Genomic DNA, 25,769 nt, shown 5'->3' on the forward strand with positions numbered 1-25,769 from the left:
CTTCAGCATCAACATACTTCCCTCCCAAGGGTTCTAATAACTGAGCAATGAAAATCTGTATATGTATGTTCTGCAAGAATGTGTGAATATATAGATCAAAAATGATTGGATTTTAACTTGCCATGTTGCCACTGACAGCCACTGGCAGAGTGACAGCTCTAAACTTTTTTGTTTAAAGTTGTGTTTCAGAGTCTTTAGTATGGGTGAGGATAAGACTTTACTTTCTAATGTAAGAGAATGTCCAATGTTCCTAACCAACATAGCTCCAGTAAATACTTTTTTAAGGAAATTACTAAATACAAAGGAAATACTGAATTTAAGGAAAATATGTAGTACAAAGCTGCAAGTGTTGGTCACACTGAACTTTCTAAAAACAACAGAGGTTTCTAAGAAGCAACAGTTTCTGTCACACATGCTTTTCTCTTCTTGATCTAAAATCAGATGTGTGGAGATCATGTATCTGTGCCTTCTATTCTAATGCAAAGTCTTTGTTTTCTAAAGCTCTACAATCCTTCAATGACAGAGAAAATACTAATCTGTGTATTAAGGCAGAAATCCAAATATACTGGATACAGAAGGCACTTTTACAACCTCACTGCAGTCAATTGCCCCATTCAAACACTTCTTACCATGTACAATACTATGAAAGATTAAGAATAACAAAAAGATGAGCTGATTATAAACTCAGTAAATGACACTTGCATACAGCACCTAATTTGATTCCTACAGATTATTACTGTCAGCTACATACTTGTTGATGCACATTAACCTGCTTTGCACTCTTCCAGAAAAAAAAACATGCTGTTTTCCCTGGAGTTTGGATGCTAATCATGGGACATATAGTTTTACTCCATACACCATCCTTTTCACTGTGAGCTTTTCTAACATTACTTTTAGCATGCCCTTAAACAGAAACTAGACAGGATTCTCTTTGGTTCTTCCTGAGCTCTATATTCCTATTTGTGGTAGGCAGGACCATATTGTTTTTAAGTCAAGAAAGTGTCAATATTAATCTGCTAATGAACAATTTCCTCATTGCATTTCTTAAATGACTAAGGAAAATGAAACTGGCTTCTCACTAGAAGAGAAGAACTCGGGAGAAAGTTCCAATCCACCCCACTCATTATGGACAATCCAGTACCACATAATGAAGTGGAAAAACAAACAACTGAAAAGGAAACAAAGCATCTTCTCAGACATCAAACAATCTATGAAATATACACCCAGAAGATCAAGCATCAAGGTAAATTCTTAACTGGAATTTAATTAAAAAAGAAAGCTTCTGTAGATATTAAAAATAGGCAACAGAAGTGACTTTAGAAACTAAACCCCAGATGATTCCAAACATTTTTGGAACTAAAACTGTCAGGACAAGAAACACTAGTTTAAACATCTTGTATTTCTGCAGACTTAATCCATGATTACACTGCAAGGGCCATCTGTGTGTGTGTCTTAAAACATAATGCTCAAGCTAATTTTCTGCTGACACTGCTGGAAATTATGATAATGGAGTAAATGGATATACTTTTCAGATGATGCCTTTGTTACATCTCTTTTCAGCTCGAAAGTAACTAATTGTTAGTGTTGAAGTGTCATTGTCATAATATAACGGCTGTCTTCATGGCATCAAATTTTACATCCTCTCCAGAAGTGGTTACAAGGTGGGAAAATGTAATAATGGGGATGAAAAGACATTAGGGACTGTTGTCTACTTTCCTCCTCTCTCTTCCACTTTTACTGATATACTGCACATTCCATAGGATGACCTCTGTTGTTTTTCTTCTGTTCACAGTAAGCAAAATATTTCTCCTGGGTGTCTGAATCTACTTGGATAGTAATGCTATAATAATACCAAGATTCCACATGTAAGACTTCAGAAAGAACAGAGAGAAGTTTTATGAAGAATTACCAAACACTCTGGATACAAATCCAAGGGGAAACTGGGAGGCAAACATGGTGAGAAACCAGGGAGCAGCATAGAGGCTGGGGCCAATCTCATGAGCCTCCAGGTGGTTATAGAGATCTCGATGGTAGTCATGAAGAAGTCGAGACAATTGGTACATCTGGATCTGCATGGAATAAGAACAAGAGACTAAAGATCAACATGTTTTAACATTCATAATAGCAAAGTCCATGCTTCATCCTTGTCAGAAACAGAGAAAGGTATTTGTCAATTGATGTTTGGATGAAATTGTGTGGAAACAAGAAATACCTGGAAGCCACCTAAAAGACACAGGATGGGTCACCTCTGAGTCTACAGCAGGCTCATTTGCAGGGTCATTTGAACCTCATTTGAATGCAACAGAAGTCTTCTTATTTTCCATAGTTTCCCCAGAAGTATTTTGATTTGAAAAGCATGCATTTAAGATGATGTATTCTTTTCCTAGATTATCTTTCCCTATTTTTAAGAATTCAATTTAAGTTCCGTTTCTGACAATGCTACCTGTATTGCATTATTATTATTTAACACTAGCATATCTTACCTAAAAAAAATGAAATCATACCTGCAGAATTGTCATGTCAGGACGATATTGTTTTCTCAGGCCCATGTCAAACATAAGAAACTTCAGCATTTTAAAAGCATCTTCTTCACTCATATGAAGTAGCAAAACTCCTGCTACAAAACTAAGGCCCTGGCAATATCCTACTTCCTGGTCCAGAAGTGAGTAGGCCTTCAAAATGTTGTAGAGTGACAGCTGCCCAGCCCCCAGCTGTGCTGAGAAGTACGGATGTGTTGGAAATGTGCGCCCTGCGAAAAGAGCTGAAGTTAGTGACTGAAACTAAAAAATGAACAACATAACCCCCAAAACCATATCATATTGTCAAATGAAACAGTCTTTCAAAACTGTAGATTCTTTTGAGAAGTAGATTTTGAGTCAACCCACAGGAAGACCATAAGAAAGTTAATAATACAGAACAATTTACTCTTATACTCTACCACTGTTTTGTTATAGATTTTTTTAAAAACTTCCAAAGCCAAATTTTTCACTTTTAGGAAAAAACCTCCCCCTATCAAACTTCCTCTGTGAAATACCTCAACAGAGGAGAAATCTGAATACCTCTTTTGTTCTAGTATTAAGTGGATCTTGTTTTCTGGTTGCCCACTTGTTAAATACTACCCCACCCTTTAGCTCCTGGAATGCTGCTCTGCTACCAGATAATATCAGAACTCCTGTTTCAAGACAAAGCCTGGGGCAGAGTCCTTCTGCCATCTGGAAGCTGCTCTAGCCTGTCACATGGGACAAGGCATTCAGTTCTGAGTAAGTCTCCCTGGCCAGGGTGTCAGAATTGAATGTTACAGAATAAGTATTTCTGGCTTTCAAATGAGAAAGAGCTTGCATTCCCTTGCTTGAAGGACAAGTTACTACAGCACAGGCTAAAGGCAGACCTGCACTGCCTCACTCAGGCAGCAAAGCTCGTTTCTTGCTAAGTCATGAAAAAGAGTTACAAGCTCAGCAAGAATAAGAACGCTAAGTTCTAAAAACCAGTAAATGGAGGAGGAGAAGAACTGCTAAACTCACAAACTGACAGGCTTCTGAGCGCTCTGATGCTGGCTTAACTAAGAATTTTAGCCTTTATTTTGGAGCAAAGATCTCTGGCCCTACCCAGAAGAGACTAAATGAACTGTGATACTGCTAGAGCCCCAGAATGCTCTAGGTAAGTACCTATTACTTTACTTTTTAAAACGTAATAAAACAAAACCTAATTTTCCTACCATGTTCAGCAAACACCCAGTGATGGATGGTTTCCTACAATGCTAGCACTGTGACATGTAAATTGGGCCAGCAAAACAGCTGCTATATCTTAGCTCTGCATCCATATGCACACTCACAGCCTCAGGAAGCACTATTTACATCTTAGGATGCATCAATTCAACTAAGTGTGAGCAATACTATTACAGCTTTGGCTCATACTGTGTTAACAAGACCTACTTATCCTAATTGGGGAAAGGTTGTCAAGTATTACAACCACTATATAGTGAGAACATAGCTTTTTTCTTTCAAGGTATTAAGTGCATGCTCTCAGAAGGATTCTTAAAGATTAAGAGAAAATGCTTCTGATGGCCTGAAGGCACACAAGTCAGAACATGCAAATCCCTTCTAACTGCCTATCCATTTACCCTGTCTGTTACCATGCAGCACAGCAGTACTTCAATGTAAAGCACTAGGAAGTCTTCAGCTTCCTGATTAACCTTATGGTTATGACAGGGCCCAATCCCTCTTTCAGCTAGTGGGCTGGTAAATAGCACCCTGGAGAAACAGCAGATTGCATGAAAACCACCATGAAGTTACCAATTTGCCAACATAAGCAGTCATTTGTTTCTACAAGAAGAGCACATGGCTAAGATGAGAAGTATTTGTGTGCAGAACCAGGTAGAAAATATGAACAGCTTGCTGAGCCAGTAAGCCCCAGTCTGCTATCTGAGACAACCAAGCTCAGACTGACTGTGCTCCCTACTGTCCAGGAGTCATCCCAGCACTATCCCTCTGCTAAGGTGTTCAATTAATTTATCCAGCACAAAACTTTTAACTTTTCACCTCTTACTGAACCACTTCAGTGTCCCACCCTTCACTGCCAGGGCTATCAACACCAGGTATGCTGGACCAATAGGGTATTTGCTAGTAAATGATCTCTGGCTGTATGTTAATGTCTCTCTCAAACACAAAAGATTGTTGTCTGGCACTGCTCGGTCCAGGGGAATGCCTAGATTGGTTTGCAAAATCTGAAGGGAGGCAATTTACATACACTGCCACCACTGCCCCTTCCCAGCTGGCATTAAAGCTCCTTGCACTGTTACTTTCCCAGCACCAAGTCAAAACCAGGCAGGCCTGCCAAGTAGGGGAAAGTGAAGGTGACAGCCACCACCACCCTCTCCCACCTCTGCTCACGCCACTTTCTGCAGAAACACACCTGTTCCTTCACATTCCTATGTACTTTCTATGCACTGCTTTGGTTTTTTGACTTACTTTACCAAGTGTTGCAAAAAATGAGAAAACAGCCTCTTTATAATCTAAAGCTTAGGTCACCATTTAAACTTGACAAATCTTCTCACAGTTTAGCACCCACTGAAGACAGTCAGCACATTAAGTTTTTAATAAAATAATAAATGAGGGCTCCCAGACAGCTCTGGGTAAAGGTAATCCTTCCTTATCAGGCAAGAAAGGGGGTAGATCCACTTGCAGTGAAAAATGCTTAAATACTGTTTGAGTAGTTATAAAGAGCAGAATTATGATGGGACAATTTTGTACTACTGCTTTGGAGAAAAGATGTAAGAAAATAATGCAATGGGTATTAATCATTCAGATCAGTCCAAGTACAACTTTCCCCAAAAATTTTTATCATGACATTTGGTTACTTGCAGTGCATAATTTCCTTTGATGGAGTTTTTCATTGCAAATTCATTTAATCAAATGCAGTGATAATGGACTTCTTAAACTGACCCATACAGCTCCTCGGAACCAAAGTGTCAGTGCTATGCTCTGCAAGACATTGACTTTTTATCTTTATTAGGGAAGAGCATATTGAATACTGAGTTCAGTGTGGGAGTATCTCAGACACAAGAGCTGTGATCCTCTTGGAAAAAAACATCAGCTCCTGGTTTCTCACACCAGATTAAAAGCAGTTCTTACCAACAGCCTATTATTAAATAGTCAAAGGCATTTTGTGTGTTACCTTCTTTAAGTATCTCACAGAGATCACAAACCCTTCTTTTAATTTTAGACCACCACTGTACTTACCTAGGTCAATAAGAATTGCATGCTGTTGGGAAGTTAGTTGTTTTAGGAGTTCTTTATAAGGTGTGTCCTTTGGTTGTTGTTTACTTGGAAACTGATGTTTAAGATGGTATTGCTCAGCTAGAAACTTCCAGATCTCCCCACGGTGGTGACGTGGTACTCCTGAGCAGAGAAAGCAATTAAATCAGTAATTTGTACTCCTACTGAGGCTTCTGCTATAGTTAAGAGGATTGAGGAAATGAAGATGCCTATTTGCTACATACAGTCAGGCAGATCCCTATTGGCTACCTCCAGTGGACCATAGAAGTAGATGGAACTACAGTGCTTTTAGTTCCTCAACCAATAAAAGACACCAGCACCTTAACAGGAGTGATTTAAAGCAGAGAGAAATACTATGAACTGCCTAGGGTTAATGCTTACATCCAGTCTGAGAAGCACTAGAAGAGGCATCAAGAACTGTAATACTTCTCTCTGAATATGCTTATCTCAAATTTTTCTGTGTAAAGTACACAATAAAGTACTTTAGAACTAGAACTGCAATAGAACTAATACACACTTTTCACAAATATAGCATGGACTCTGATGTTATGAGTAGGTTTTAGAAAGGTAGAGTGCACACATATCAAAAATATAAATAGGTACAAATGAGACGTGATCTAGAGACTACAACACAAGGCAGATAATCAGATAGCAAATACTGCATTCCTAGTTTTGCTATTGGCTTGCTTAATGACTGGTACACATAAAAATGTTTTAAAGTTTGAATTTATTCTCTGTAAAAACAGCAGATGTTACTTAACTATTTCACATAAATAATGACAGCTTTCATTTTTAAATGGTATGTAAAGCTCTGAGAGTAAAATTAATTCAGCACAAGATTATCACTCACTCTTAAATCAGGTACACAAGCAATCAATGCACTTTCACTTGGGGAAGTGTTCTGTCTAATCCATAATGTACTGGAACCAGACACTACAGTTTGAAGTAACTTACAGAAGTTTTTAGGACTGTTTTGTCTTTTGGTATATTTGTAACATATGGAGGACAATAACAATAGGAGAAATCAAGATTTACTTCAAGCATACAAGTTACATGGAAAGATAACAAACCACATTAGGATTTGATTGTTAAAAATCTAGAATTACCCAGTTATTTTAAATGGGCAATTTGGTTTACCAGAAACAGCTTGTATAACTGCACATAGCCAGGTGCAATATTTAAAATATTAAACTTCTGATAGTGGTTAAATCTCAGTACTTCCTTTATATGTTGGAAAGCTTTGTAAAGAACTATAAAAAGCTCCTTGGAGTACCTGTCTTCACCATTAGTCCACATAGCACTCAGCTTAAGGCCTTTGGGTCCAACCATGGCAAATGCAACATTGAGTAACAGCCCAATTTCTTAGAACATTTAAAAAACATCTTTAGGTTGTATTACTTCTGCTGCAGTGGAGATAAGGGTGGTTGGTGAGCCCTGCAATTGTGAGGAAGACTGTAAGTGGTGCTTGCAAGGACAAAGTTCCTGAACTCAGAGAAAGTTCCTGACCTCAGAGAAAAGACAGTTCTGCAGAGATACTATGTCTACTGTTTGTGCACAGACATAGTACACAGCCTGGAATAGAGAATTTCCAGAAAACAGTGCAGAGGGCTTCTTCAGTTATTCACACAGTCATTTATTGGCATTATCCAGGCTTTTTTTTCTTTAATTGTAACTTTTAATTTATAAAATTAGATTGCAAAAACTGTAATGTATTGAGGTAGTATAAGGGCAGATGTTATTCAAAAATGTATGTTGTAGCTCCAGTGATACAACTGCAGCAACCACTGAAAGGGCCTGGTACTTGCATTTGCATAACCATGATGGTACCAAAACTTTTTACTTGTTTAGTCAGCAGCCTGAGGAACAGCACTAGAGAGAATATGGTTATAAGGAGTGGTTAAGTGGCCACTCTATTCAGATACAATTTACATGCATTTCAACAACTCAAAAAACAGTTTACCTTGTCCAACAGCAGAGTGTATTTTTTCCACATCAAATTTAATCTTTGACCTTCCAGGTGTACTCAACATTTTTTCCCAAATCAAAGTTACATCTTTTAAGCATGGTGTGATTTCTTCATAGTCAAGTTTCAGGCGTCTGTTCTGCAAATTGTTTTCAGATGCTAAAAAGTGATATAATGAATGTAGCAGTTAATATTGTTTACTATTTGTAAAATGGATTCATTTAACTTACAACTGTCTTGTGCTACTACTTGAAACATTTAATATCTATAATTCCATGATTCTGGGGTTGGATCAGTTTGTTTGGTTTTTGAAACATATTATGTGCAATATAAATTGTGTTTGGCCAGTTAAATTGAATTCCCTACTTCTAATCAACTCCTAAATATGAAGAATCATGAGAGATGATGACTAATGAAATAAACATATGATTTTCAAAACAGGAATTTTCATTTTCCCAGCTCTTCAGTGCAGAAGACTTTCAGCAAATGAAAACATAAATCCAATTCAGTCATCTATTTGTTATGCATACAGCCCGTAATAGTAGTATCTAAGTAAAAAAAAATAGCTGGGAAAGCATCAAAAAAGCATGGCAGAAATGAAAATGATTCTGTAGCAGAGTGTAATTCCAAAGTTTAGAAGGAGAGCGAGAATTTCAAAGGGAGTCTTGGTAAAGTTTTCACGTTTTTTTCCTGTGGGGGCATTTTAGTACTATCATGTGCCTGGAAAACAGGATTTTATAATATTAATCATGTAAACTAAATAATAAAGCATGTTTTGTGACAGTGGATGGATCTGTGCAGGTAATAAAACCAAAAAAATAGGAGAAAAAAAGGTGTAGTTCATATGAGATACAGATATGTCAGTCATCTATTTCTAAAAGGATGAAATGATGAAAGAAAATGCTATAAGGAGACCAAGATGAGTTACAAAGACAGCACTGAGGAGAGACAAACAGTGGGAAATTTATGGAGAAATTAACAAAAAAGGTTTCAAATTTTTAACTAGGCTGTAATGTGGCTGAGTACTCAATGCACCTAGTTCCAGGACATAAGCAGCTCTCTACTTACAAAAAATGAAGTAGAGCAAAAGTTCAAAATACGTAAAAGTCTGGAAAGGTTCTTTCTATAGGATTAAACAAAAATTAAAAGGTAGTTCTCTTACAAATAACATGATTTGAAACTATGTTTATGAAATAGTGTATCATGAAGTGACCATTTTAATGGTCACTTTTTTAATTAATTTGTCTTGATGTATTTACAGTACTTCTTTGTTGTGATGATGCATTACTGTAATGGTAACAAGATACTCTTATTTTGAGGACATTCTGCCATATATCATAAGCCTGCTGCTACTTTTGAGGACTTCACAGTATGAATTAATAGAATCACTCCTATTCATTTCAGTCTTGAGACAATCTATGTTAAAATGTTATTATATTATCTTTTGATAATTTAACTCTCCATTATTTGTATTTTCAACTCCTTTATATAAATTTAGTAAACACTTAAAGATTGCCTGACATTTACATTGCAAACGACACTAAACTCACTATCAACACACTAAACTTAACTTGTTCTGAGATCTGTATCTGCAATTCAGGTTTTTTAGATAATTGAATTCTAAAGTCACAAAGGGTTATCTGGTCCTGTACTCCCACTGATTACACAAGCATCTATGATTTTGAAAACTGAAAAGAAAAGAACTGTTTATATCTGGGAAGGGTACCTGCTTATCCTGTAGTTGCTTTCACACGTGAATGACTTCACTCAATGAGGTTATTCATGTGATTTGTGAGGTTACCTAAGTGTTTGCAAGATTTGGACTCAGGATATTTAATTTTTAATTCAGTAATTAACTACAAATACATGAAATGCATCCACTCAGTTTTATTATAGCCATGTGTTCACACTGAAAGTAATTCAGTCTTTCGAAACTATTTGTCAACTTCTTCATATTTTTGTCAGGTAAAAACCAACACATTTATAAATCAGAATATTAAAAACCTTAAAACACAGATGGTATTGTATGAATATAACAAAAAAACGCATTTAAATTTCAGGTTATAGGGAAAAAAATCTTTAGAAATCTTTTAATGTTTCATCTTCTGCAAATAAATGTTTTCTGGTTCTTGGCAACTTTTCAGACTCTCCTGCTTTATTCTGTCTTCTTATGCTATGTGCAAAAATGTGACTTGTGAGGGCTGAGGTGAGAATATGCCTTTATCAACAAGCTTATTTAGATACTGACACTACCCAATTCCCAATATCACACATAAGCACTACTAGTAAAGATGCTGTGCTCACTGCAGCACAGTCCTCTGCTGTTTCCAACTATTGTCTCACCATCTGAGCTCTTCATGCAGCAGCTACCTAGGACACCTTCCTCACCCCACAGGGCACACAGCACAGCTGGGCCTTCAGTTCTGCCAACCTCATTCATTCATTAACTGGCTTTTCAGACACGTTCATCTTAACACATGTGTGACGGTTTTCCAATTTTTTGTTTTGGGCAGACAAAATTGGAGCATCCAGTTAAACTTGCGAAAATGTGTATGGATATTAATGACCTGCACTTGCCAAAAATTTGACTGCAGGCTGTAAATTCAGATAATTTGAATACAAGAGATATTTTAAAAATCAGGAGTATAAATACACAAAACAGAGAAAATTTATTTCCAAATACCATAAAAAAGTTACAGAAGCTCATTTACAACAGCACAGTTCTAAGCTTGAAGAGATTGTATAAATAATTTCTCTTAGCACCTCTTCTCCAGATGGCTTCAGCCTCTGGCCAAGGACGCTGTATATCCAGTATCCATTGCCATATTTTATTTTACTGGATTAGCTAGTACATTGCTGGGAACATGTTTGCCACCTGTGGGGTTCTTAGGAAACTTAGGTGTCAGGTGTTCTTCAAATAGGGTTGAAACAGGAGAGCTACACTGCTAGGACCAAACAGCCTAAAGGTGGGTTGAGTGCTTTGGCAGCCCATATCCAATATCCAAGAGGTGTTCTGTCTTTCCAGCCATGTGTCTTAGCCTGAGTTTAAAGAAGGATTTCATGTTTGGTGTACTGAACTTTTCATACAGCTGGGCCCTCTTTCTAGACACTTCTTGGAAGTCTGTCCTTCTCAAGTTGAGAAAGAAAAAGAAATATTGCCATTTTTATGCCAGGTGCCGCCCCTTTTGAAGGATCAGGTGCCTACTCCCTTCCTGAACATCTAAAATCACCCAGATAAAAATTTCTGTCCTCATCATTCATATTTTCAAAGGAGCAGCTCTCAAAGGCAATCACTTGTGATTCTGCATACACCTGTTCTTTAAGTGTAAAAACTGCCACCAAAATGGATTTGTTGCAGCTAAGTCATTCACAGAAAAATTGTGGTTAAGAACAACTGAAAATTACAGTTTCTTAAGTCCCTTTGAACTGATCTAAGTCATTACCACTGCAGAAACCTTGCCTGCACAGTATGGGTACTACTGCAGGAATCCATAGTTTCATGTCCACAACAGCCTCTTTAAGAACTTCTTCCTTTGAACTTCAAGACTAGCTAAACACAATGTTGCAATGACCAATACTTAGACAAGGACCTGTGGATGGGAATGTAGAAAAGAATTCAGTTCATGATACTGATCATGTTGAATTCTTTGTGAGGGCTTCTAGACACCAGCCTAAAAAACCCCAGCCATGGTAAAGAGAGTGTCCCTTCAGATCAAGTAAACAAATAAAAGGTGAAGTGCGGTCAGTGAAGCAATAAAAAATTATCATACATTGTGACCTACACTAATGAGTGCTGAGGGAGATATTGCTAATCTGATTTACCTGTGGGTTCCTAGAATGTTTCATTAAGGCTTGGTGCAGTCCACTACCAAGGCCACAGAAAAAACTGAAAGGTGAATTTATATTGCAGTAGGGTGTAGTACTCAAGAACTTCACCAACCTTGTAACTTCTGGTTTTCTTTCTCCATTCTGAGGAGCAGTATCTGCTGAATAATGGCTTTCTTCCACAGCTCCCGAAGCTCATGGGGTGTCCTCTTCCTTTCTTCTTTCACCGGTCCAAAGGGGCCATCCTCACACACTGGTTCCAATGGGGATCTGGGTGGGAGATCTCCCAATTCACAGTAATCTTTGAAAAAGAGAAGCTGTTGTTAACTACTTGGATGTCTTGAACAGGTGAATGGACAGTTTGCACATATACAGATACATCTATAGATACACACACTAACTCATGTATCCATCTATATCTAGATAGATAGATAAGAGGTAGCAATACCAAGCAAGGTTTCCCAAATGACAGCTTCAAACAGACTTAAAAGCTGCTTAAGAATAAGAATCATACAGGCTAAAGCCTAGAATTTTTTTTTCTATAACCTGGTAAAAACATTGTACCACACGCCAAGATCACATCTCGCTAATTAGAACTTTACCTGCAGAGAACTAAAAGGAAAAGGCAAGTTTGAGAAATTACAAAAACATAACCTACAGCTGAAACGTGGCATGACTCAAATAGCAGATAAAATCAAATATAACACCCACATAATTTGAAGAATAATCTCTAAAGCATGTTTAACAAAGAAAACACACACCCTTAGCTGCACAAACACACCACCGCCTAAGGCCATACAATGGGATGATTACCAGTTCTTAAAGTAAATAGGTGGAAAGAGAGACAGGCACTTAAGACATGCTTGTTTTCACTTCTCATTTCATTAACCATATCATAATCTTCTGCACTTTTCTTTTGGCTTCAGATGGCCTACCACAAAATATATTATTTTGTCAAGCATGCAAAGCAATTCTAAGACTGAAAACAAAAGAAAGTGAACATTAAATAAATCTCAGGCAAATTGAAAAATCATTTATTTTTAGGAAAAGGGTATATAACATTGTTTTACATAAGTAATCAATGTAAGAAGCACAAGCTGTTATACTTTCTTAATACCTGCTGCAGTATCACTTAATTTTATAGTTCTATACAGCTTCTCTGGAGGCTCAGTAGTCTTTGACACAATTTGTATCTAGGAGAAAAATTACTCTACTCACCAACTTTAAAATGAATGGTCAAAACAACCTATCTCTTCATAACAAATCTCAAACAGAAGGCCATAGCAACAGCACTTCTTCACCCAACCAGAATGGCTATGAAATGGCTCCCTGAGCTATACATGCAAGACAGTGCTTTAAAGTTAGTGCCACAAAATCCATTCACAGCCTCGTCAGCCACGGACAAGTACACGTCTGTGTGCTACTGCAAACAGCTCCTGCAGAAGGAGCATTCCTGAAGCAATTATTCTGATGGCAGCTCCGTGCTCCACGTCTTTATCACTGCCTAGCATGGTGGTAAAGATTTTGAATTAAACACACACATCATCTCATCTCTTCAAAACTAACACAATAGGAAGGTTTTCCCCCCTTTAAGTCTTGCCCAGACTGTCACTCTGTTTTGACTCATGCAGCTCATATGCAGCTATTCTTTCCTTGTTTGTTCTAAGGCACTTGCACAAATGAGCTCAAATGACTAAGAATGGAAATGTTCACAGCTGCTCACTTCTGCTTTTCTAAGTCTTGCCACTGTCAGTCTTGTCCTCTCAAAGAGTCAGACAGAAGTAGAGTGGCTCCGAATACCACCCGTTTCCTTATGCAACATTTATTTCCTTGCCACCACAAAGTCTGGGGCTAAAATACACATATAAAAAAGAGTGCAACATTTTCAGCTAGCAGAACAATTTAAACCTTTACAATCTTGCACTCTGGGTCTAGATGTGGATACCCACACATACGATATCTACAGCATTTCAAAGAACAATGAACATCATGGGAATGAGAATTAGGCAAAGGTCAAATATTTGACACTTTAATGGCAATCACCATTTTTGCAAAGAAAATAGGAAAACTGACAGATGCACTCAGAAATACAGCTGGTTATGAAAACTATCAATAGAATGAATAGACTATTATATTCATTAAAAGAAACTGGGAAACATTAACCTTTTTTCTTTACAGGTAAATGGAAAGACTTTAATGGGCTAAGATCTGCAATTATGAAAGAGCTACAGGCAAATGCCAGCACACAGAGAAGATACACACACTCAGTAACTTTCAACTTGTATTGACCATGAAAGTAAAATTATTCTTATTTGAATGCTGGTTTTGATGCAATTGTAGGTTTTGATGCACATGCTATACTGTCAACAATGTTCTGTACATTTTTATGCAAAATTTCTAAATGTAGTAGCTTTGATCCCAATTTTTCTTAGTGCATATTAAGAAATATTTAAAGGGAAATGCTCTTAAGGATAATGCTGGTAGAATTCACTTACTTTTTTGGAATAAAATAATAAAGAAATAAAAAGATAATCTTCAAGGGAAGTTGTTAATTTCCTCTAAGGCTGCATACAATAATGACACTATAAGAGAGAGGAATCAACAGAAGTGCTCACCATACACCAAGGCAAAAAAGTAAAACTGATCTAGATAGGAAACCCCTTATCTTACTGTACAGTGTCTGTGGTCTATTCACATCTTACATTCATGTTCCATTCTCAAAGCAGCCAATATGGAATGCAGGCACATCTTGGTGAAGCAAGTCTCTTCTACACATCCTCCCAGTGGTTTATGTATCTCTTTTAGCATCAGATGTGTATTCTGATTTTATGTTTGCATATATGCACTAATATGTTAGAAAACAGACTATGTCCAGATAAAGTTTATGGCTACCTACTTGCTAAAAAACCCTAAACCAAAAAAACCCAGGCTGGCAAAACACATGGAAGGAAACTAATTAAACACATTGCATTCCTAAAGCAAGAAAAAACACATTCAACATCTAGAATCTTCCTGTCTTTAATGTACACATCCCACTTCCTCAGGACAAATTTCAGGGATTGGTCTTCAAGTACCAAATTCACGAGTTTATCAGAGATATAACTCACTTGTCGTTTGCCAGTGGTCAAACTGTGGCAACACCTGAACTGCTGCAAAGCATGAATTACTGAAGACCACAGTCCTGCTTCCATTTAGGCTGAAAATTTCCCATTTGGTGCTGACTAATCTGATAAAATCAGAATTCATTAAAAGAAATAATGCTTAAGGCTATAAAAGACAGCCAAAAGGCTACAAAATTCTATAAGCTAAACAATTATGATTATCAACTCTACCTCTAATGCTTCTGTGAAGAATCCTAGGATTGATTTTGCCTTCCAAGCAGCAGCTCCTTTTCTAGTTTTTCTTTTGCTTCTTATCACTTGTGGACATTTAACAGAAAGTCTAAAGTCTACTCTGATAAAATGCAAGACATTCAAAAGCTGCCTTTCTTCCTGTCCGCACGCTGGCAAGATTTACAGAAAGCAAAATGAACCTGTTTAACTGCTCAGGGGGCCTGTCAGAAGTCTGCAGAGTTGAATCAGCTGTTTGGCTGATAAGAGAGGGAAGAAGGTGGAAGGTGAAGGTAATCCCTCAAAGCAAAATAAAAACCAGACATTTGGTAAGTCAGCACTAACCCACATCCCTGAACATACAAGGTGATAGAGAGACATACCACCCAGCTTCCAGATGCAGAACAGACAAGAGCAGAAATACTGTGACAAGGAACTGAGTATTGTGTTGGGGATCTGGAGGGTAGCAGAGAAAGCAAAGATAAACAGAACAGCAAGTCAACTGCATCTAACTGGGAGCTCACATTCCACTGAGCCAAACTGCCATGTGTTAACATCCAAGTAATGTGCACCCTTCAGAACTTTTATGAGATTAGGAGGTGCACTTAAGCAGGAACTGAATGCTTCAGCACACACTGAAAGACTGCTTCCCTATTCATTTGCCAACTTAGTCAGCTTTTGTTGACTCCTATTCCACGTTTGACCCGACCCTAACCCCTTACAAATACATTGCTTCCTTTGCTTCCACATAAAATTCTACCTCCATACAAACTACTCCTACAAGCCCATAGCACTTCTGCTCTCTAAGGTTCAGGATTTGGCAAGGTGACTTGATAACTATTAGTCTATTTGATCAATGGTAATTTTATGGTAATTCTCCATTTGAGGTTCATACTTGGACTACACTTCAGAACTGTTCTTCTGCACAATGGAATTTTACAAGTCTGTGGGTCAAACCCAAGGATTCCCTGAGAAACTGCACTTCACTGGGAAAACCATCATCTTTCCTGGTCTTGTGAGAACTTCTTCAAGATACTGAATTTCAGATGACAGTTCTCATGAACCAGATGGAAATGTTGCTCAAATATTCTAGCACATCCATACATACCTCAAAAGCATTCTTCTTATGCTTCCACTACTTACAATACCCAACAAAGGACAAGGCCAGTAGGAACAGTGGACTGAGATGGAATTTGTATAGCTCAACTATTTATTTATATTCAGCTGTTCACTTCACATGGCAGTGCTTCAACCCTAAAGTGAAGAGTATCCCTGTGCTCCAAAAGGTTCAACAAACACATTACACAAAACTTTTAAATGGAAAGATGACACAAAGAACAAAAGATTAAGAAGGAAGTATCATGACATATTACTACCAGAGCCTGCACTAAAGAAAGTCTGTACATGGAAAGATGGTGAATGACCTCAGTAGTAATTAAAACAGACAATATTTGATCAGAAATTATATGAACAGGGATATTTCATTTGTAAATCACTAAGAAAAAATTAGTTTATCAAATATTTTCCTAATCAATCCACCTTAGTATTAAACAAGGTTTGAGTGACAAACCAACCTAAAAGCCTAAATTTAAAAAAACATTCTTTCAGAATCACTTAGTCTAACCAAGCTCAACTGTCAAAACCAAGACAAGATTCATCTTTGATTAGAAACTCCAACGCTTCAAGTAGAAAGGAAGGGCTGATAGGGAGGAGGCTCAATAATAATGCAATACCACCAACCTCACTACAGAACTGTTTACATATGGCTCTCTACATGCAGTGTTTACCAGTCACATCCACTCTCTGGGGTTAAAAAGTCAGATAACATATGGTGAGAATCTGGAAAGAAGAATCCATTAAGCCTTTTATTTACTACGTTATGTTATTTTTCTTTGTTGCATTTTAAACTTTACAAAATTTAGCTTGGCAAACAAATGAAAATTTCAAAGTCATTTAAGATTCAATTGCCAAAAGAAAAGACATCAACAACATTCTTAGTTCTTTTCAGATTTTCCATTCCTATTATATTACACAAACATAATATTCCTATTATTTTACACAGTCGCTGGCAATATTTAACTTCATAACCAGATGTGGTAAAATGACCAGGAGCCTTCTGTAATCAGAAAGCTTCAGATACAGAATCACAAGAAGCAACAAGCTCTTCTAATCTGACATACAACTTAAAGCAGTGGCTGAATGAGGAATTCTTGAAAAACTGTATTTCAACAGTGATGATTAAAATCAGCTCTGAAAGATCCTTTGGTCTTTGCTCCTCTTTTAAAGCCAAGACTTTAAAAAGTACTCACTACCTCCAAATTAATCTCATTTGCTAATATTATCAATCCCTGAGAAAGGAATGCCCTGATATTTCAACAGGCACAGAAGCCACCAAACATGAATCATGTACTTACTGGCTGTAGCCAAACTTCTGTGCTGCAAATCAAGATCGAGCACATATTTGCTCTGAGAGGAGCAGAACTGAGTAATCAATTATAACCAACTGGTTTTAATTAATAATAACTGTGCTGCTAAAACAGTATTGGCAAACACATTACAAATAGTTCACACCCCATAACACTCTTAAGCGCAGAATGCTAAAGCAACAGCTTATAGTATTTGCAATGCTATTACAGAATGATTTTTAAAAAATTCGCTTAAATAATGAAGAGATACAGCCCACACCACAAAACACATAAATAGATAGGTAGGTGTTAACTACAGCTGGTTTAAAGAATAACAGTTCTTCAAATTCAAACTTTTCTTCAGCATATAGGATTTAACAGATTGACACCTCTATCTGACAGAGGCTGAAACCAAATTAATTTTAATTAATGAATCAAGTTCATTTTCCTGTACAGAAATACTTGTGCTTTCTATACCATTTTTTTCTGCAACTCAAGGTCTAAAATGAAATGTAGTTAATTTTTTATCTGAATTTATTTGCTGACTACTGCTAAGTGGTACAAGCATCTCATTGCTCTGAATTTCAACTTCTTTCACTATTCAACAGGTAACTTCATTACACATTGCTCACATTAAAACAAATCACCCATTCTCCAACCTAAAACTGACATAGCTGTTACAAAAATCTTCTTGTCTACTTCCAACACACCTCCCTCACCAAGAAAGCTCCAACAAGCACCACTACTTTCCCACTATTTCCTTCAAAAACTATTCACATCTCCCTTAAATCCAGCAATTTACTTGACTGTGCTGGGAGTTTCTGACAATCTGCAAAACTGTTCTCCTACTATGACCAATTCTGAACAGTCAATATGTGAAAACAGTAGTTAAAACTGTCCACTGCACAGAGATTTGTAGATGCTGAATACATGTAAGTTAATACCTTGCTGCACTGCAGTGCAAAGTGAAGTCTACACAGATTTAAGGATGTCCTGCTCCTGAGCAGAGTAAGGGCACCTACCCTCACCTTCCAGACACCTGTCCCTGCCTGCTCTAGTGCTTGTGTAATACTGTGAGTGGGACCAGAAAACTGACCCAACTGAAAATTAGGGCCTTTGAGTGTGTTCATACCTCATCTGGTTTAAAACGATTACTGAGTTGTTGCTCTCTTCACCTTTTTAAGGGTGAACAGAGAACTAAAAAGTCCTGGACCACTTGCATAGCCAAAAAAATGTGGCTCTTGAGTGATGCTACAGAAGTAGAAACATCTGCTTGCAAGTAGGGTGGGGAGGTAAAAAGGTAAAAATCAAATAATTTAGGAACACATTTATTACATAGAATGTTTAAGACCATGAGTAGGAGAGACAGAGCTTTAGAAAAAGAATAAAAAAAAATCCTTTCAAAATAAATGTAGTATTGAAACAGATCAAAGTGTGATCCATTTGGTAAGGAGATTCTGCTTCCCTTTTTCCATCTCTCCACTTTGCAGGATTCAACACTCATTACACTCCCAGAAATAAACAACAGAAGCAGAATTCCGAGGATGAGACACTGTGTCAGAAGGTGCCAGTGAGAGAACGCTGCCCCCTGGTGCTCCACAGCACTCGAAGGATCACAACTGTTCAGGGGAAGCTGCTAACAGCAGGAGCTGAGGTTGGAGCATTTGAACTGCAGCTTGCTACAGTGGAACTGGCATCAGTCAGCACTTCATCCTCCAGCTACCAGCTGTGAAGTATTAGAAGTCCTAAAAATCTTTTCACCCATGTAGAAAATCTTTTTTAGGTCTTCAAACTGGACATCAGCTTCATCTTCAGGCTCGCCAGTCAGGCAGCCTGATTGCATAATAGTTTGTCACCTTGGTTTTTTAAGATTTTCTAAGCTTTCTGATGTTGACATTCTTATAGTGAACTTTCTCACACACTTTCTGTAAATAACTCATTGTTTTGCATTCTTTTATAGAAGAAGAGAGAGTTGATAGACTGTTGGTGTGACCAGTGTCATTGGAGAGGTGTCACTGTCACCCTCCAATCCACTGTCACTTTTAGAAAACTGTAAATGTTAGAGTCAGAAAATAAACTGCCCTTTTTTCTTCACCTTGAGAACAGCGGTGTGAGCTTGTGTTCTTTCGTGTCCTATAGTGACAATAGTTCTCTGATGTGCTTAATTGTAAAATTATGTACAGAAGCAGGGAAAAATACTATGGGAAGGGGAAAGTGGCAGCACCAACAAGCAGGAAGTGGCTGGAAAAGGGTGTGTATGTGGGGCTTTGTTCCCACAACAACCAAAAGTAATGGTTTCTCTATAAGGCTTTGTATTGTCTCAGAGTGCTTACCTCATTTAGCATGGCTACTTTAGTCCAATCATCAGGCAAGGCAGGAATCTCAACTGGCAAAAAACCCCATCTTTGTAGCATATCTATCTGCAGCATTTTTCTTCTACTGATTTAGGACAGAATACTCTCCTTCATGTATAGTAAATCCTTCCTTTTAAATCATGGTGACTGCAAAACAAACTGTGCTCTCTGCCTGGTAATTTGTGATGCAACCCCCAAAGCACAGCCAGCAACCATTTTGTTCCACCTGAGCTACAGAAGATGAAGTTTTAGCTCAAACTATTTAGGAGCACTTCCTAAAGAATTAAAGAATTCAGAAGTGCAAGGCAGTGGGACTCAGTGCTATTTAAGCTGTTCAAGTTTCAAGTGGAAACTCAGGATATGAGACTTTTATCAAGTTCAGTACCTCGAAAGTGTAAGATCAAAATTTCAGCAAAAGCTATGTACCAGTTCTCTGGGGTTTCTTTTTTTTTAACTTTTAGTAAGTACACCTTCATATCCTGCTGTGTTAACCACACAGAGAGCTGCAACGAACATGATGCACTTAGAGATTCAGCTCACCACCTGTCTATACAAACAAAACCACAAATGTCAGAGACTAGGTTTTTCTGTGAATATAAAGCTTAAAGCTGTCTCTAGTTCTTGTGACAACTTACACATTCTTATGTGCAATTTACTCATTACAACCCAGAGAAATTACAGACACAGAGCAATTTCATTTTGTTGACAACGCCTGCCCACATGTGGTCAAAGCAATGCACGGTTCAGGCACCCTGGTGGATTTCACATTTAACACAAAGTTTAGTAAGGCAGCCTAGGTTAAACTTGAAAAACTGTATCATCTCTGAGATACAGAGATCTGGGTCTCTTGGCTGAGAGACTTACTAGCTTTTAAACACATCCCCTTTGCCAGATTCTTTCCTTACTCCTCTCCTGCAGATTACTCTGTAGCAGGGTGTTGACCATGGCACCTCAAGGAAGAAACTCGTCAGTGGAGTCTGTGTCTATAAAGGGAAACCCATAAATCACAGATGTTCCCCTATTTCCCTCCCTTCATGCTTACTTTTGCAGAACATGACAAAGTATGTTATCTTTAAAACCTTCTTTGCCCTCTGTCCAGTTTGGCTGAAATGGATCTTTTGGTGATATATCAGCTGTTTGTAGAAATTAAAGAAAATAAGTCTAAAAAGACTTATTAAAAGACTAAAAGACTATAAAGACTTAAAAAAAAGTCTTAAAAGACTAAAAGTCTTAAGAACTGAAAAGACTAGAAAGACTTAAAAAAGACAAAATATGAAAGAAAAACAAGATAATGAATGACAGGTAGTTATTTTTACTTTGGAACTAGAGGGGTTTCTTAGTTAACTGTGGTGGTGAGTCCAATGTAGGACCAGCTGTACAGCAGCTCTCTTTAAGCTACAGAGACTGGATAACAAGTGAGTATTCTTCACTGCCAGAAATGTTCCAGGAGATGCATAAAAGTCCAAATAGAAAAACCCAGTATTTGCTTTAAATAATTTAAAAAAACCAAACACTGACACTGAGTTTTCTTCTGTTCATAAACTGAGTATGTACAAAAAAAGAAAATGAATGAAGAAAAAAGGCCAAATATTTTAAATTGCTGCTCCTATTAATAGCACATCCTGTTTTCCATTTTGGCTGCACTTGTTTCCCAAACTATTCTGCTTACCCAGCTGTAGGTTGTTAAGATTGTATCTTGCAGCTATTATGTCTCAGAGGAAATGCTTGGTTAGGCAATTTAGGTGGATTTTATTTTCCTATTTAATAGGGGAAGGTTTTGTGGCTTTCAAAAACAAGTAAGACTATTTCCAGTCACAAAGAGAGACATCACACTTGTAAAAATAGAAGTTTCATATAACATGCCTTTAAGTACAACAGAGCATATCACATCTATGTTCACACAACATGCTCCTGAAATCACTTCACATTGAAGTACACTGAATTTGAGAGGCATCTGTGCCCATATATGCAGCTTATCTCACTGTCAGTCAAATTACATTGCAAGCAGTGCATTAACGATAAAACACTTCTGTTACGTGCCTACTCCAGTTAATCAAGATCTCACTTTAAGATGAAAGAAAAACATGTCAGTGACATTAAGATGGTTACTTTTTACTACATTTACTATAAGATACTGTTCCTTTCTGTTTCCTTACACTTTCTTATTATACAATGGCCTTAGACGTAAGTCAGAAGTTATAGCTTTCAAAGCTCATGCTATGAAATTAAAAGTTTAGTGAGCCAAAGGATTTTCTCAGGGATTCTTGGCCTCAGCATGTCCTGTACTATCTGGCTTACATAAAGTGAATGCACAAAACGATGCACATGCATGCTTATGCACAGTGCTTTTCCTCTAGTCTGTGGTTCTTCAGCTCTACAAAATTTCACAAAATAATTATGGGAACAGTGGATAATTACAACTCAAGTTGAAATGTCAGAGACTAGAGCAGCATACATGAGGACAAAGTATGCACTACAGAACTGTAATGAGATCATAAAATATATGTAATTCCTGCTGGTACACCTAGATTTTTCTAGTCTGTAGTTCTATATTCCAACACAGAGAGATAAAATAGAAGCATCCTCTTTTCCTCAGCACAATACTTGGTGATGCATTTTTTTCCCCAGAACTCATTAAAATAGTACACATAAACATAATTTCTTCTCTGGCTAGTTAACATGAGACAATAGGAACAATTTACATATGAAGCTGAAATGTAAAAACTCAACAGCTAATGAGCTGAGCATTACCAAAAAGCAGGTGGCAAACTGCAATGCCAGTACAAACAGAACACCAGGCAAACAGATCCCCCTTGGTGGACACAAAGATTCACACTTCACACACTACATACACCAATAAGCTCACAAGCAGCAGCAAACCCAGGCTTTACCATCATATCTGCTGGGAGAGTCACAGGCTTTCTGAGGGGTGGCCACTCTCAGGAATATCTGCTGCCTCCAGGAATGCCTTCGAGTCCTCACAGGGCTGTCGGCATCCAGGGCCTGCTGGCCGTGCTTGGACTCGTAGTCACTGAAAGGGCAGAGCACAGAACAGTGTGTGAGGAGGTCACCTGGAGCAGCCACACAGCCTTAAGGAACTGAAAGGGCAGAGCACAGAACAGTGTGTGAGGAGGCCACCTGGCCTGCCAGGAAGAGCCACACAGCCTTAGGGAACACCTGGGCACTGCCTTGGGGGTGCAGTGTGCTGTGCACATGCAGGGCCAAGCTCGCAGTGTTAGGAAGGTGAAACTTGCTTTGTGGCAGAGGCTTACACATGGCTGCAAACAGCACTGGGGTTCACAGACAGGGGCTGGCAGCTCTGTACAGTCTACTCTTTCCAGTTTTAATTAATTTTCAGTTTTCTTTGCAGCAGTATATTAATCAGAATGTATTAAAGATACACACACAATAATGCAGCTTTACCATCACACTATTTACATGCCATCCACAAAATGTAGCAATTATTCATAGGAGACACAAAGACTTGGTGATGCCTTTTATCAGTACCCATCAAGGAGCTTTATAAACACCAACTGAACTTCCAACCTTTTGTGCACTGGGTATGCAATATATGTCCTCCCAACACAGACTGGGAGAAAAACTTTAAACCTTTCTGTTAGCCTCTGAAATATGCAACAAACTTGGGAACAAAATCCAAGAACCTTGGATATTACTCCTTTGATGTCATCCACACATGCCATACAGAGGTTTTCACTCAGAATAGAAAATGAACTAATGAGGAACAATGCTGTCTTCCTATTAAAAATCCCACAAATAACTTTCATCTGTTAGAACTCTAAACTATTCATTGCTTTATTCTAGCTATTAGCTAAATGATTACATGAGTCTTTGTAGAAGCTGAAAGGGATAAATGAAATCCAGATAGCTCTGGCAGCAACAGGCAGGAGCATTTTACAGGTCATCCTCTCCTTCCAGCTTGAGGACACTAACATTGCTTAGGATGAATCATATATTATCTTAAGTGGAAACTCTCCTATGTCAGGAATAATCACAGAAATACATAGATGGAAGTTGTACAACCATTGCAACATCAAAAATTACTAAAATCTGAAATCCTAATGGGAGAGTCTGGGATAGCTTAATTCTTTTGACAGCAATTACATGCAGAATACACGCAGGTGAACCATTGCACAAATCAGGTTTTGCAAGTGCAAGAAGCATTTGAAATATTTCAGACAAAGAAATCTTTGAAAATACAGTTTTACCTCTAGGCTTTAAGAGAGAACCCTACCTTGTTGTGCTCCTAAAGTCAGAGGTGTTATTTTCATCTACAGGAGCCAGAAATTTTAAGAAATTTGGCACAGAAGAGGAAGAATGAAGCTTTTTCCTTAAGGCAGTACGGTAGGAGATGCTGAGAGTGCAGTTGGGAGAAGTATAGTTTAGAACAAAGAAGTATAAATCCACAGAATAAAAATAATACACATTCCTAAGTTTCAAACAAAAGGCAGCTAAATCCTGAAGGTCTGAATATCAAGGAAACCAAAGTCAGAACTAAAACTGCTAGCAAAGCCCTACTTTGAGATACATATCTGTTTGGGCAAACTAAAATGTTCCAATGTATATAAATGTACTTCCAGTAAAGTTATTATTCTTTGCTATATCACAAAATTTTTAGTGCATGTTTCAAATAAATTCCTTTAATCTAATAAGAAGGAATGACAACTTTATTACATTTTCTTAAATATGAGTTTCAATGACTGACTACGTTTGGAGGAAAAGGTTAGGAAAAGTTGACACTGATAATCACTGTGCTGGCAAATGAAAAATAAGACTTTGACAAAACCTATTTTGTAAAGAATTAACAGGGCTTCATTCAGACAAACCTGGAACTTTAAAGTTAAAAGCTAAGCCTTCTGACTGGTCATTTAGGATTGTGGCTCTATTTATGCAACAGACAGGAGTGCTAATCAAATTTCATCAACAGTCTTCTGGCCAACAGAAATTCTTTTCATTTAAAATAATTATTTAATTGTCTTTTAAAATAACAAGTCTGAAACATACTCAGAAGAAGGTCAATAGAATGAAATTAGAACAACTCAGATAATGAAAAGTTTTGGCATGGAGTGAAAATATAGAAAATTACTTGGCTGACGACATTAGAAGACCTTTTTTGAGGCAAGTACAAAAAAAATCACATGAGTAGGAGAATTTACTCCTGAAAAAGTAAGTTTAAGAAATAATTGTTTCTGATAAACCATAATGTTCTATCTGGCTGGCATTTAGCACTGTTTCCTGAAGATGTGAATGGAAGGGGGTGGGGGAGGGCAGAATATTCTGGGATGATCACTAGCATAAAGTGAAGCAGGTTCTTTAGTAGCTGGTATTGAGATAAAGAAGATAAGGCTGTAGGATGGTGTGCCCTGCAAACAGGGCTCACTTACAATTACATTGTAAATCCATTACAATTACATGGTAATTTCACTTACAGAATTGGGAAGCTTGACTGTATTGATTTAAACTTATTAACCCATTTGACATCCCTATCAATTTCCATTTTCAGTGTTGCTGCTTAGATGTTCAGTATGGCATACCCTTAAGAGACAGGGTAAGGAAATAAGAAGTTGCAACTGTGTGTACAGAATCATTACCAAGTCACTTGGAAAAAATTGCTTTGAGAATTTAACTTTCAGGATTCAAGTAAGTCTTATTAAATTGAAGAGTGAACTGGATTCTGCAGGCTCGCATTTCCTGCCTTGAGCTACATCATACTTCTGAGGTAAAGCTGAATTAAGAGATTCTAGTTGGTACTCAGCAAGTGCAACCGAAGAAAGTGGTGAAGCAGTATCCTCAGTTGAGTATTTTCTTAGGTTTAGAAAAATCAGCACCTTGGGGAAACAGGAAACTTTCACACAAGAGAACAAAACCAAAAAATGAACAGCAACAGTGACAAAAATTGCTTGCCAATGGCCAGTGACTGTTGACAGTGCTTCTGAGGACATTTAGTCTCATTAGTCTTTTAAGCTGAAATAAGCAGTTTTAGCACAAGGGGTTAAGAAAGTTTCACAGTTTATGAATTTTAGGGAGCCACTCAGTTTCAGGTTCTCAGGGAAACAAGTGTTAATGTCCTTTTTTTCAAGGCTCTCTATATTTTAATTCTG

General features: G+C 37.6%; 1 protein-coding gene across 1 annotated transcript in view; it reads right to left on the reverse strand.

Moving 5' to 3' along the window:
- Positions 1-25,769, reverse strand: part of TBC1D1 (TBC1 domain family member 1) — a 47,900-nt gene that overhangs the window by 10,184 nt on the left and 11,947 nt on the right. The window contains exons 9-15 of the mRNA XM_066548511.1: positions 23,903-24,022; positions 22,542-22,681; positions 11,678-11,863; positions 7,735-7,896; positions 5,739-5,897; positions 2,505-2,749; positions 1,910-2,069 (exon numbers count right to left, since the gene is read on the reverse strand). Of these exons, the coding sequence (XP_066404608.1) occupies positions 1,910-2,069; positions 2,505-2,749; positions 5,739-5,897; positions 7,735-7,896; positions 11,678-11,863; positions 22,542-22,681; positions 23,903-24,022 (1,172 nt within the window). The remainder of the gene's footprint in view (positions 1-1,909; positions 2,070-2,504; positions 2,750-5,738; positions 5,898-7,734; positions 7,897-11,677; positions 11,864-22,541; positions 22,682-23,902; positions 24,023-25,769) is intronic.

Source organism: Molothrus aeneus, chromosome 4, assembly GCF_037042795.1.
Source record: "Molothrus aeneus isolate 106 chromosome 4, BPBGC_Maene_1.0, whole genome shotgun sequence".
NCBI classification, from domain to species: Eukaryota; Metazoa; Chordata; class Aves; order Passeriformes; family Icteridae; genus Molothrus; species Molothrus aeneus.